Raw genomic sequence first — 15,460 nt, 5'->3', positions numbered from 1 at the left:
GGTGCTCAAGCACTACCTTGAGCAGGGGTCTTCAACTAAAATTCAACGAGGTCCAGTTAGAGAAAATGTCCCCATGCAAAGGTCCGGAACATCAACATTTCTAACTTGCTTCATGAATTAGTGTGATATTGAAGTGACCTGTAGCTTTATCAACGTCTGCATAATCAACAACTGACTGACAATCAAATAAAGTACAATTCAAAAACAACAATATTTATTGTCAATTAACATTAAATACTGTGGATATGTGTAATGTTCCTCTCGGGCTGCATTTACAAATAAAATAGAGAAAATAAATAAAATAGCTTTTGAAAATATGTGCATCTTAAAAGTGCTTAATTTTAGATAAATAAAAATAAAGTGTAGCAGCAGCTTGAGTGTCCCTTTTTCTTTGTTAACCGTTTCACATCATGACTTAACAGTTTCAGCCGATTATAGAACAATATCAGTCTTTACACATCATAACAATTTAACAGTTTCAAAGTTTCTCTTTCTTTCCTTCTTATATTGCAGTCCCCCACTCACTTTTTTTAAATTCAGTGTGAGAATTGAGCTTGAGCTTGTCCTGCCAGGAGTTTGTAAATCTGGGCTGATCATGGAGTCAAGTTGTACTTTTTACAGTATTAAGGCTTCTACAGATGAACATTTTTTATGGATTTTTTGTCAAAGCACTTAAGCTATTCATTGCTATCGGGATGTTAAGAGCATTCCATGGAATATAACAAAAAGTGTATCTCGAGCCGGTTTCTGAAACTTACCTACCCCACCTTTAAGTTAAAAATCAACGGTTTTTATTATTATTTACAGCAGGGGTGGGGAACCTTTTTCCTTTCAATTTTTACAACATCCTCCGAGGGTCGTACAAATTATTGAACTCAACCTTTGCTTAAAATATTGAAGTTAAAAGCATCAATCTGGTACACTTTGAGAGCAACATTAAGAGATCTATGGATACATCTCTCAACATCCATATGAAACATAACTGTAAGCATATTTTTCTTTTTGGATATTTTACAAATCACTCCCCTTTTTAAACTCTATTCTTGTTATTTTTAACAACTTTTTTGTTACTGTCATATAGTATTTTATACAATTGTTTCATTTAGTCTCATTAATAACTATAATGATCATATCAAGGTGTGCCTTAACCTCACTGAGCTGAGGTTATTTAAGCCTCTCAACATTTAGCTCTCTTCCACCTGGTTGTAGAAAAGCTCTTTAAATTCGTTAGCATAGCTAGCTAACCAGATGCTAATAACAACAGATCGCCACTGTGTTTACAACTAAAGACACAGCCACGCAAACACTGCGGCATGTGTACGGCTCTTTATGGATTATTATCCTTATATGCAATATTTTAAGGGCTGGAGCGGCGTTCCGGTGCTCAGCACTCCTTTCAGAAGAGACATAAGAGGCTTCTCAATACTCACATTTCCCCTCCTCGACTCCCCTCCTCGATTCCCCTCCTCGATACTTAGACCCGCCCACAGGAGATGCGAGCGGAGGACCGAGGAGGGGAACCGAGGAGAGAGGAGGGGAAATTTGAGTATTGAGAAGCCTCTATATACCACGTGAATACACGGAAGACACGTTACGCTCGTGTTGTGTTCAAGGAACCTGTCCTTGGCCAGGAAAAACAGGTACTCGCTTGTTTAATTATTTTTGCGGTCTAGATTTCTTCTTCTTTTGTGAAGTGAGAAGTTGTCCCCCCCACCCCCAAAACGAAAACTCTTCGGTTCTCCACGAATTACACAAGTCACCCAAATCAGCGTTAAAAAAGCGGGAGGCGCCGAAAAATCCCCTATTAATGTATTGATTATAGCTCCGGGTCCGTATAGGTCGGCGTCTGGGTCCGGATCCGGACCGCGGTCCGCCTGTTGCCGACACCTGACCTAGAGTCTATGTGTGCACGTCTCTGACAATAAGTGTGGCTTGATATTGAGTAAGAAAAAGGTTTATAAACGCTGTGAGAATGGGTCTGCGGAGAGCATCTCTCCGCGATCCCAACTCGTCTATTACCAACCAGGGAGCTCTATGCAAGTCAATGGGATGTTAGTTGAAAATGTACGCTAAAGGTCCTGGTGTGTGAGGAGCTCCGCGGATTGGTCCATTTTGGTCCCCGGAAGAAACCATTTTTTTTTTTTTTCAGGTTCAACATTATTGACAAAAGATGTAGGTCGAGGATGTTAACTTGATTTCTAAAATGTAAAAATCACTGCATTGCTGCTTAACATTTGAGGATTTTCACTGACTTTGCAACAGGAATTCATTTTCCCAACATCAAGTTACCTTTCCAGAGTCCTCTGACGCCCTCGTCCCTGGCGATGGTCCTGTAGGCGTCGAAGGTGCTGCTGTATCTCTTCACAGAGCCGCTCTCCAGCAGGCGGCTCTGAGCCTGGAACCTGATTTTCACCACATCAGTGGGCTGCGCGAAGGTCACCGCCATCGCCCCGGTGGTGCAGCCCGCCATTATCCTAGTCCCGATTCCTGGATCTGTAATACAAGCAGAGGCGCTTGTTTTTCTCTGATGCAACACAAAGATGTTAACACAATGCTTAGAGACTGAACAAGGGTGCAGTTTTGATAATTATTCAATATTTTATTGAATTAGGACGACACATAGATAGAGATCCCAAATTGGGAATTATTGGGTTAAGAGAGCAGAACTGTGTTTAGGCACTGTCTGGGTTTTATATTGTTTGTTTGTAGCCTTTATTTAACCAGGTGAAAGCCCCTTGAGATCAAAAGATCTCTTTCGGAAACAGGAATTTGACCTTTGCCCTGCATCCTGGAGCGGTCTTTCTGTAAATGGCGAGCCCAAACGTCCAGCTTTATGATGAGAAATGTGTTATATTTATCCTACAGCATCAGTAATAGGATGATGCAGTCTAACTCGCCATACATGCACTAAAGCAGGGCTTCTCAAACTCCGGACCGAACTGCAAATCAATCCGGACCGAACCCTGTGTCCCATTATAATTGTTTTTAAATTATACAAAAAAAAAAAGAATTCTAATTCTGATTACTGTATATTTTCTTGTGTCTGACGCGTTGTGAAAATGAACGTGCATGTATATTTACTTGCGTGCGCGAGCGTGACACGCATTGCAGACCGCAAGTTAACCGCAAGTTTACCTTGACTTTCTAATGCTTCTAATGTCTTTTTTGCCGAGGTTCAAGGCATTGGCTACAGACAAACAGTGCCATTTCTCCCACTAGTTCAAACCACCATACTGTATACGTATTGAATGTGTGTGTATACCATGGATGTATAATAAGAACTGGATACAGCGTGGAAGGCGGGGCCTCATTCATTCCTATGAGAGCTGCTCATTGGCGCATGATGACAAAATGGCCCAACTTTTGAGAGAGTGAAACGTCACAGATTACCCAGGCCAGCATGCCTGTGAAGTACCCGTATGTGCGCTCATAGAGCATGCGCAAATTTAACCACGCCCCCCAAAAGGCTCGTTCACATCAAGCACTTCAATTTACGTACACGTAACAGCACCGTGCGTTCTGGATTGTTATGATGGATTTGATATTACCGAATAACGAGGCGGCCGCGGCCGCGGCAGCTAGCAGCTAGCGGCTGAGTTCCTCGGGCGATATCATATGGTATAGCTAATTCTTCTGGGTCAAAACGTGTTTTGCCCACATGCAAAGGTTGTAAACTCTGGCTTATCCCTGCGTGATATTATAGTAATTGCAAACAGCAACGTTCAACTCCTTTAATGGTATATTGCAAGTGCAATAAGAAGCTACAGGGACTGTAACGGAGGTGATCTCTGGGCCCATAGATCTCGGCCTCCGTTACGGGTAATATAGCACTAAAAACATTGCACAGGAAGCATGGGAATATATGTAATTTATGTAACTAGTTTGTCTGTCTCTGTTTCCTGGTTTCATGTTAAAAGTGTTCCCCTTCCCCCATGTCTGTGGCTGTTGATTGTGTGCACCTGGTGCCCTGTGTTGTGTCCTCCCCCCCCCCCCCCCCACCTGTGTCGAATTGCTGATTAGTGTGTGTATTTAGGGTCTGTTTTGAGGCTGGTAGTGTGTGTGAGATCCTGGTGGCTGCAGGCTGTGCCCACGTGAACAGCAGCAGGATTGAGGCTGTGTGTATTGTGTTCATGCTGTAATAAATGCCCACACCGGGTTATATTTGGGACGTGCTGCCTCTGCCTCCTTGCTTGGTCTGGGCCGCTCAATTGTCAGCTTCACAATTGGTGTCAGAAGTGGGATTGACCAAGTGAGGAGGTGAGAGTGATGGAGGAACTGAGGGAGATGATGAGGTCACTCCTGCAGCTTCAGGCAGCCGGTGAGCAGCAGTTCGCACGGGAAGAGGAACGGAGACTCCGGAGGCAGGACGGCAGATTGGCTGGAGGCTCGACGGGCGCTGGCTCTGCCGCTGAGGCATCAGAGATCCTGGCGGAGAACCAGAGATTGGTGCAAGAGCAGAAAGAGGAGCAGCTCTGGTTACAGAGGGAAGAAGAGAGGAAGGCAAAAGCATTGAGAACGGTTGGAAAGATGGCGGTGCACACTCAGCAGAATAACAAACCAAGGAAACCTGGAGAAAAGGAGTCGCAGCTTTTGATAATTGCCAAAACTCCGGAGTTCGTCCGGGAGGTGATGGGTTCCAGCGCCGGTGCAGGCATCGGGGAGTTCCACGCTTACCGGCACCTCCGACGCAGGAAGAAGCGGGGAAAAACTGAAGCGCAAAATGCGGATGGCAAAGATAGCCGAGAAGGTCCGTCAGGAGAGAGAGCGCGTCAGACCGCAGAACCAGCAGGAGCGCATGGAGAGGAAGAAAGGGAAGCTTCTTTTCGACTTCACGGCCCCCCCTGAGGAAGCCAAGATTCCTAAGACATTGTATTTCCTGGGGAGAGGGGTAAGGAAATGTAACAGAGGTGATCTCTGGGCCCATAGATCTCGGCCTCCGTTACGGGTAATATAGCACTAAAAACATTGCACAGGAAGCATGGGAATATATGTAATTTATGTAACTAGTTTGTCTGTCTCTGTTTCCTGGTTTCATGTTAAAAGTGTTCCCCTTCCCCCATGTCTGTGGCTGTTGATTGTGTGCACCTGGTGCCCTGTGTTGTGTCCTCCCCCCCCACCTGTGTCGAATTGCTGATTAGTGTGTGTATTTAGGGTCTGTTGCCCTGTCTGTTTTGAGGCTGGTAGTGTGTGTGAGATCCTGGTGGCTGCAGGCTGTGCCCACGTGAATAGCAGCAGGATTGAGGCTGTGTGTATTGTGTTCATGCTGTAATAAATGCCCACACCGGGTTATATTTGGGACGTGCTGCCTCTGCCTCCTTGCTTGGTCTGGGCCGCTCAATTGTCAGCTTCACAGGGACGTTAATCTACGTCGGTAATATTAACTTTATTTAATACAAGATTTACATCATACAGCCCATGTAGTATAATCTTTTACAAATGATGAATTACAGCAAACATGTGTAATATATCCATTATTACAGCTCCGTGGCAGTAAGGCAATATGGGTCCATTCTTATTGTGCATCCATGGGTAAAGATAAAACTCATGTAGTACTGAAGTTTGAACACGTCACATCACATGAATGAATGTTTTTAACAAGGGCTATACAAGTGTTCATACTGGGTAGTTCATTTAGTTTAAAATTATCCAACGATTTACAGACCACTCTTTCCCCATGTAAGTCAATGGGCCGGGCCTGGCAACCAAACGGAAGTGTAGTACCGCCATTTGGCCACCACGAATATTTTCTGAGACCGGCGTAAGTAGTAGTACAAATGCCATATCAATCTCATTAGTATGCAGAAAAAGTGACAGGTCGCCCCGCCCCCTTTTGACCGGAAGTCCCGCCTTATTTGACCGGAAGTCCCACCTTTTTTATTTTGAAAACCGGAAGTCCCGCCTCATTATACCGGAAGTCCCGCCTCGTTCGACCGGATGTCCCGCCCCCGCTTCCGGCGGATGTCCCGCCCCCGCTTCCGGTTTACAAAATAAAATAAAAAATAAATTTAAATTTAAAAAATGAGAAATAAAATGCCGTTGTTTTCAATCAATTAATATGTCTAGGATATATATATCCCGCCTCCTAACCACTTCCTGTGTGGTTAATCCTGTATACAGTATCGAGTGTAACTTACAAATACTTGCAAATAACATGAAATTAATCAAAAGTAAAAGCATCTAAAAAACACATATTTAAACCTCTCTGTTTTTGCAAACAGGACATGACAGGACATGAGGGGAGAAAACATATGGTGAAGGAGGGGGAACACACACACACACACACACACACACACACTTTCCCCGCCCCTCACCCTCTCCCTCTGTCTAAATAAAAAGCCAGCGTCACTCTTAAATATTTTTCAAGTCGAGAGAAAATGGCCAAGAGACGTCTTGATATGAATTTAATCAGCGAGACACCGGTGACAACTTACAGCCATCCGTTGGGTGCTCCAATCAAGAAACGAATGCAGTTTGTATGCCGGGTTCAGACGCCTACAGCTGAAGATATGCTTCAGTCTCCTCTGTCTTGAAGGCATTCTTAAGCACATAAATGTAACATTAGGCTATGCATAAAATAACCAAACGATTATTTCATTAACTAATTTGAACAGTAATTCACATCATCATATCATAACAAAATAAGCAACTATTTGCATTCAGTGACTTGATTTTTTAAATGAAAACCAGGGATATCTTTTGTTTTGCGGTCCATATCTCATTAAAAATATCTAATGTTAGTAACTATTAAAGAAAGAATGGGGACAATTCTGTGTTAATGTAGTTTGACCATTGTAACTGCTGTGCAGACATACTGATAAAATAGGGCTTCTAACTAATTACCTTAAATAAAATCACTAATTAATGAAACCAGTTCAATACGCATTATTCTTATTCTTATCATTCTTTATGAGCGCAGTAACGGTAAGGTATCTAATTACTTATTTATCTAGTATTCCATCACATAATAACAGAGATGGTTAAACTGAAGTAGAGACATGGCAGAAATCCTACAATGAAGCAGGACAGTGAAGGGGAAGTCTCTTTTGAAGAGGGTTTTAATAGTTTAAAGATCTTAATGCCCCCTTGATCATATCTTTTTTTAAAATACTGTTTCTCTAAAAGGCAGGTTTTGTGATTTTTAAGACTTTTTACAGACACTCGGCAGATTTGTGTGTAATTCTCTCACAAAGGAACAGTAAGTCTCTTACTTTTTTGATAGCGTTTTTTATGTATGACAACTTTACAACTGGTAGAAAGTTAAGTACTTTTTCTGAGCAGATTTTCTTTAAGACTGTGACTCTTAACACACCAACCCCCCGAGAGCCAGACATACTCATCCCTTTTTCAACATATTTTGTTTTTGTCTTTCTCGCTTTTTTTTTTCCATTATATTTTTGAAAAAACTACATAGTGATTGCTAGCAAAAATACAACATGCAACTAATACATTATACAATATTACGACTTTTTGCGATATTTTCAACACAATATACTTGTACCCTTTTTTTTTTGTAGGACTTCAAGATATTTTGCATGTCATACATAAACACGGTGTCATCTTTCTTGAAACTGACGTGCTGTCCGTTTTACAAACAAGTTATGTTTATGCTTCTTCATCCTCTGAATGTTCCTCCCCCGTCCCTCTTCACAACAACAATCAAGGTGGATCTGTGAAATGAAACACCTCTTCCCAAAGCGTGACTACCCTATTGAGGGCAGGCGTCTAGGGCAGTAGGGTCTAAATCGATGGGCCAGATATACTAACATGCGTACGGTATGTTTGAAAAAGACTAACCATTTATCCAGTTCAAGCTGTCTTTAAGATGTGACATCGCGCTCTGACTATTTCCCATAAAATCGTGACAAACTATTACTTGTTCTTACATTTGACCTCTTGCTGCTTGGTTGAAAATGATAGATGAAAAATAACTTTTTTTAAAAAGAGTCAAACCACAAATGTTTTAAGATTGTTACAAAATGTAAAAAATAAAAAGGTCTGGAGACAAAATTAATTCAGGTGACTCTGGCTTTATTAGGACAACAAACATATAATACAAATGGGTTAGGGGTTAAATATAACCATCGTGGACTTAATAGTCTAACAAAATACTTTTATCTGAATACATTTGTTCTTTTTAAGAGCACTTTTTGAAATTATTTATTTATTATTTCAGTGGAACAATCCAGTGTTTTGTTAACATTAACGCTTTCTTCTCTTTTTCTTGTGTTACTAAGATACTTTTAAACACACTTTGGTGTATGCAACACTTGTTCAGATAAACAAGGTTTTTTCTTTTCTGATAAACTTACATATTTTAGTTATTTTATGTTACCAAGATACTTTGAGATACACCCTGATGTACGCAACACTTAACAAAGGGTATAATATGAAGTAGTTGGTAAGGAAGGGGTTTTCTTTAAGGGTGCAAAACTTTAGAACAGGCTAAAATATTCATTAATTTGTATTGAATTGAGTTTTCTTTTTTTTTTTGATTTTCAACATACTATATGACTTTTTACATATTTCTGACGTACTATACTTTTTTGACTTTTTTCTGTAGAATCTTGACAAAACTATTACTTGTTCTTAAATGATGACCTATTGCTGGAGATGAGATGAAAAAGCTACAACGCTTAAAGAACTTTTTTCTAAAAACTCTCAATTCTACACTGACTCCCCCCACTCAACGCAATAAGTCCCACCCCACTCAGCAAATCATCTAAAACGAAGGACCCCACCATGACGACCGTTGAAAACTAGCCATGGATCTGAGAAAAACCAAGTTTGATGTAGCCTACCCTTATTATCACCAGGATAATGGATATGGGCTTAATGACTGGATGGTACAAAGTAAGGGGGAGGATGTTCCCGAAGAAGAGCTCTCCTCTATATGTAATAGTATTGTAAACGAAACATTTAAAGTGGTCCTGGAATCTTCATTTTTCAGAAACATTCTGTAACATTACCGAAGGAATTACACTTACTCTTTTTCTTGTGTTACCAAGATACTTTTAGATACAGTTTGGTGTCTGAAAACTGAAACTGGTTGAATATGAAGTACTTTATAAGGAATTCAGATTCTTTTAAAGGCAGATTTTGGCTTTTTCTCTCCAAGGATACTTTAGACACCACTTTGAGGGATGCAAAACACTTAAAACTAGAAAATGAAGTACAGTCGATTAGATTTTTCTTAAAGACTGTTTCTCTAAAAGTAAGTTTGTGATTTTAACAATTTTCCCGTGACCTTGGCAGATTTGTGTGTAATTCTCTCACAAAGGAACTGTAAGATTACACTTTTTAATGTAGGCAAAACCTTACACTTTTTTTTTTTTTTGAAATAAAATACTTTGTCTGAATACATTTTCTTTAAAGGCACTTTTTTTTTTTTTTTTACCGCTATTTCAGTGGAAAAAATACAGTTTGTGTTGACATCAAGGCTTTTTTCTCTTTTCTTGTGTTACTAAGATACTTTTAGACACACTTGATGTTATGCAAACCACTTGTTCAGTTAACAAGGTTTTTTTTTTCTGATAAACTTACATATTTTAGTTATTTTATGTTACCAAGATACTTGAGATACACCCTGATGTACGCAACACTTAACAAAGGGTATAATATGAAGTAGTTGGTAAGGAGGGGTTTTTCTTTAAGGGTGCAAAACTTTAGAACAGGGTAAAATATTCATTAATTTGTATGAATTGAGTTTTCTTTTTTGATTTTCAACATACTATTTGTACACAATGACTTTTCCAGGCGCGCTTCGGAAGCCTTCAGCAACAAGCTTGTAAAATGCAGATGCCTCAAGGAGAGACTTGAAATATCCATACAGAGTTGGATGGAGAAGAAGAAGACTAACAAACAGCAGTCGGATGGAGAAGAAGCCAGGGACTTGTTCGATGCAGTGACTTTTTTCTTACGTAAAATAAAAATGGGAAACTACTATGCAAAACGCTCTGTATATATTGATCATAATGTAGTCATTACCCGTTTAATAAGTGTGGTGATGGGACGATTGAAAACAGAATGAGTAGTGACCCCTGTGTAAAAAGAATGGCCGAAGTTTGTAAACTGGAAGACATTTTGGATATCGTTCGTTCTGGCAGTACTATTCTGGGTCATTGGGAAACGATTGTAAACGAAACATTTAAAGTGGTCCTGGAATCTTCATTTTCCGAAACATTCTGTAACATTATCTCAGAAATGAAACAAACATCAAAAGTGTATCATGTGCTCTCATTGTATGCTCTGTTTGTAGATGTAATGCATCTGTGTGTTGAAAACAGCATACACGTGAATATTTTGACTGAAGTGAAAAACTTCCATCACGATATCTCCAGTAATATGGGGAATTCTATGCTGGAGACTGTCCTGGGGATGCTACAATCAGTATAACTATTGATTTGTGTGTGAAAAAAATAGTGTTTTTTTACATCTAAAAACTGTTGTCATCATTATAGCAAGGGGAGCGTGTCTGATACATGTGTATTACAGTCCTTCTTGTTGTGTTTTTCAGTGTTTTCTGTGTGTCTGTACACACAAAGCACACTTCATTATCTACTTTTCAGCTTTTTTAAAAAGAAAAGTGTATCTTTCGGTAACTTTCTCAGAGAATTTAAGCATAAATCTGTCAAATGTTCAAAACAGCCTTGTTTTACTGAAATACCCTCAAAATGACAAACTGCCATTAAGAGTCCGATTCTTAACCAAATCTATTGACACAAAGTCCTTCGTTATCTACTTTTCAGCTTTTAATACAAAAGTGTATCTTTCGGTAACCTTCTTGAGAGAATTAAGCATAAATCTGTCAAAGATTCTTAACGAAATCTACTGACACAAAGTCTACTTCATTATCTACTTTTCAGCTTTTTATACACAAAGGTATCTTTCAGTACTTTACCAGAGAATTTAAGCATAAATCTGTCCAAATTGTTCAAAACAGCCTTGTTTCACTGAAATACCCTCAAATGACAAACTGCCATTAAGGAGTCGAATCCAAGCGAATCTCCTCAAACAGAGTACTTTCTACAGGTGAGAGCCTCCCACTCAACGCAATATGTCCCACCCACTCAGCAAATCATATAAACTAAGGACGACCGTTAAAAACTAGCCATGGATCTGAGAAAAACCAAGTCTGATGTAGCCTGCCCTTATTATCACCAGGATAATGGATATGGGCTTAATGACTGGATGCTACAAGTAGGGGGAGAGGATGTCCCCGAAGAAGAGCTCTCCTCTATATCATATCCATGTAAAGTCTTTAGGACAAAAGAGGACCATGATAACATGACATATGAAGAATATCTTTCTTTAAAAGATGGTATTATAGATAACCTTTATAGAAACAGTATATCTCATACCACTCGCCAAGATCGCAAACGACAATTAGCAGAAAAGAATAGAAAAAGTAAAGAAAAACGAAGAAAAAGAAAAAGCAACATGAAAAAGAGAAGAAAAATTAAAAGCAAACGCAGAATGCGAATGAAAGAAAAGGGACCATAGGACGGAAAACTAAAAAGACAAAAAGAAGGAAGGTGAAAGAAAAAGAAACAAAGTGAAGAAATTTAAACTAGAGGATGGGTTGTAGAGCCATTACCGGATCATAATAATCTTATAGATCATCTCCCGCTAACCGACTGCTGCGAATGTGTTGAACAAATACCAAAAGCAATGGCAGAACTTTGCTTCAGTATAATGAGAGAAAAAGCGCGATACTGTGGAAAAGGTTTTGCATACATAAAAAGTGTATCTTACAGTTCCTTTGTGAGAGAATTACACCCAAATCTGCCAAGTGTCAGGGAAAATTGTTAAAATCACAAACTTACCTTTTAGAGAAACAGTCTTTAAGAAAAAATCTAATCAGACTGTACTTCATTTTCTAGTTTTAAGGTTTTGCATCCCTCAAAGTGTGTCTAAAAGTATCTTGGCAAGAGAAAAAAACCAAAATCTGCCTTTAAAAGAATCCGAATTCCTTATAAAGTACTTCATATTCAACCAGTTTCAGTTTTCAGACACCAAACTGTATCTAAAAGTATCTTGGTAACACAAGAAAAAGAGTAAGTGTAATTTCTTCGGTAATGTTACAGAATGTTTCTGAAAAAATGAAGATTCCAGGACCACTTTAAATGTTTCGTTTACAATACTATTACATATAGAGGAGAGCTCTTCTTCGGGAACATCCTCTCCCCTACTTTGTACCATCCAGTCATTAAGCCCATATCCATTATCCTGGTGATAATAAGGGTAGGCTACATCAGACTTGGTTTTTCTCAGATCCATGGCTAGTTTTCAACGGTCGTCTTGGTGGGGTCCTTCGTTTAGGTGATTTGCTGAGTGGGGTGGGACTTATTGCGTTGAGTGGGGGGGAGTCAGTGTAGAATTGAGAGTTTTTAGAAAAAAAAAGTTCTTTAAGCGTTGTAGCTTTTCATCTCATCTCCAGCAATAGGTCATCATTTAAGAACAAGTAATAGTTTTGTCAAGATTCTACAGAAAAAAGTCAAAAAAGTATAGTACGTCAGAAATATGTAAAAGTCATATAGTATGTTGAAAAGAAAAAAAAGAAAACTCAATTCAATACAAATTAATGAATATTTTACCCTGTTCTAAAGTTTTGCACCCTTAAAGAAAAACCCCTTCCTTACCAACTACTTCATATTATACCCTTTGTTAAGTGTTGCGTACATCAGGGTGTATCTCAAAGTATCTTGGTAACATAAAATAACTAAAATATGTAAGTTTATCAGAAAAGAAAAAACCTTGTTTATCTGAACAAGTGTTGCATACACCAAAGTGTGTTTAAAAGTATCTTAGTAACACAATAAAAAAGAGAAAAAGCGTTAATGTTAACAAACACTGGATTGTTCCACTGAAATAATAAATAAATAATTTCAAAAAGTGCTCTTAAAAAGAACAAATGTATTCAGATAAAAGTATTTTGTTAGACTATTAAGTCCACGATGGTTATATTTAACCCCTAACCTATTTGTATTATATGTTTGTCCTAATAAAGCCAGAGTCACCTGAAATAATTTTGTCTCCAGACCTTTTTTATTTTTTACATTTTGTAACAATCTTAAAACATTTGTGGTTTGACTCTTTTTAAAAAAGTTCTTTTTCATCTATCATTTTCAACCAAGCAGCAAGAGGTCAAATGTAAGAACAAGTAATAGTTTGTCACGATTTTACGGGAAATAGTCAGAGCGCTATGTCACATCTTAAAGACAGCTTGAACTGGATAAATGGTTAGTCTTTTTCAAACATACCGTACGTTCTGCATGTTAGTATATCTGGCCCATCGATTTAGACCCTACTGCCCTAGACGCATGCCCTCAATAGGGTAGTCAGGCTTTGGGAAGAGGTGTTTCATTTCACAGATCCACCTTGATTGTTGTTGTGAAGAGGGACGGGGGAGGAACATTCAGAGGATGAAGAAGCATAAACATAACTTGTTTGTAAAACGGGCAGCACGTCAGTTTCAAGAAAAAAAAGGGGATGAGTATGTCTGGCTCTCGGGGGTTGGTGTGTTAAGAGTCACAGTCTTAAAGAAAATCTGCTCAGAAAAAGTACTTAACTTTCTACCAGTTGTAAAGTTGTCATACATAAAAACGCTATCAAAAAGTAAGAGACTTACTGTTCCTTTGTGAGAGAATTACACACAAATCTGCGGTGTCTGTAAAAAGTCTTAAAAATCACAAAACCTGCCTTTTAGAGAAACAGTCTTTTAAAAAAAAGATATGATCAAGGGGGCATTAAGATCTTTAAACTATTAAAACCCTCTTCAAAAGAGACTTCCCCTTCACTGTCCTGCTTCATTGTAGGATTTCTGCCATGTCTCTACTTCAGTTTAACCATCTCTGTTATTTGTGATGGAATACTAGATAAATAAGTAATTAGATACCTTACCGTTACTGCGCTCATAAAGAATGATAAGAATAAGAATAATGCGTATTGAACTGGTTTAATTAATTAGTGATTTTATTTAAGGTAATTAGTTAGAAGCCCTATTTTATCAGTATGTCTGCACAGCAGTTACAATGGTCAAACTACATTAACACAGAATTGTCCCCATTCTTTCTTTAATAGTTACTAACATTAGATATTTTTAATGAGATATGGACCGCAAAACAAAAGATATCCCTGGTTTTCATTTAAAAAATCAAGTCACTGAATGCAAGTAGTTGCCTTAGCTTATTTTGTTATGAGATGATGATGATGTGAATTACTGTTCAAATTAGTTAATGTAATAATCGTTTGGTTATTTTAAGCATAGCCTAATGTTACATTTATGTGCTTAAGAATGCCTTCAAGACAGAGGAGACTGAAGCATATCTTCGGCTGTAGGTGTCTGAACCCGGCATACAAACTGCATTCGTTTCTGGACTGGAGCACCCAACGGAACAACTAATTCTTTAAAAGTTTTTCAAAACTTGTTGAAGAAAAAACGGTATACAACATTATATAACCGCCATTGACATAAAGGCATGTATGGTCAACACATCCTCACTCCCAGGTCGGCCTATGTTGACGTTATGTCAAGTCCCCTGCCGGCTTTTTCCAACGCAAGGGGGGGGGCCTTAGCGTCCATTTTCACGCGAGGGGGGGGGCCTTAGCGTCCATTTTCAACGCAAGGGGGGGGCCCTTAGCGTCCATTTTCAGCTTTCCGGGATGTCCATGTGCTTCTATGGACGCTCATGGAAGCACGGCATTCGTTTGTGTCAACTGCCCTTAAAGGCAATGAAGACACTACACTACCCAAATCCCCAGCTATCGTTTGGACTACACCATGTGCTCTGTTTGACAAACCCCGTGATAGTCCTCAAGCTCTGTGATTGGAGAGTGTGCTCCGAGGGTTACCGAGCCTCGAACAGCACTTGAAATGGGATGGAACCACGGCAGACTGTTCAAAACTGGATTTGAACGGGTCCACCGCGCCCCCCCCCCTCCCCCACCCCGTCCCCAGAACTACACATGCTGGCTATTCTGTTTCGCAACATGTTTCTATGGCACGTCTCTACTGGGAGTTGTAGTTTTAAAAACGTTTTCGTATTTCCCATAAGAAGTTGCCAGTATTAAACTGTGTACATCCCTGGAGGTTTAGGGGACAGGAAACACTCACATTTAAAACATATAATTAATAAATGGGTGAAAATTGCTGGTGCCCATAATGGGCAGTATTAATATATATACCCACACGCCAGCTAAGGTCAGAAGAGCTTTTTTAACAGCTGACTTATGTTTGTGACCCCTCCTGTTGTTAATTGATAACATTACATTAATTGATAAGCCTGAAACATGCACTTGTCAAGGTTCATAGGCACATTTTGCAAATATGGCAGTAGCCATCGATCCGCTTAAGATAAGTATACTTATTGATCCCAAGTTGGAACATTTGCGTTACATCACATGTGTAACAGTTAAATCTGCAGTGGTGTTTATTTGAAATCATTTCGTATATCACACAATT

General features: G+C 39.2%; 1 protein-coding gene across 1 annotated transcript in view; it reads right to left on the bottom strand.

Moving 5' to 3' along the window:
* LOC117457632 (dicarboxylate carrier UCP2-like) overlaps positions 1 to 15,460 on the bottom strand; it is a 41,720-nt gene that overhangs the window by 2,808 nt on the left and 23,452 nt on the right. The window contains exon 3 of the mRNA XM_034097815.1: positions 2,290 to 2,493. Coding sequence (XP_033953706.1) covers positions 2,290 to 2,493 — 204 coding nt within the window. The remainder of the gene's footprint in view (positions 1 to 2,289; positions 2,494 to 15,460) is intronic.

The sequence above is a fragment of the Pseudochaenichthys georgianus genome, chromosome 13 (genome assembly GCF_902827115.2).
Source record: "Pseudochaenichthys georgianus chromosome 13, fPseGeo1.2, whole genome shotgun sequence".
NCBI classification, from domain to species: domain Eukaryota; kingdom Metazoa; phylum Chordata; class Actinopteri; order Perciformes; family Channichthyidae; genus Pseudochaenichthys; species Pseudochaenichthys georgianus.
This window is presented reverse-complemented; position numbering and strand designations above follow the sequence as displayed.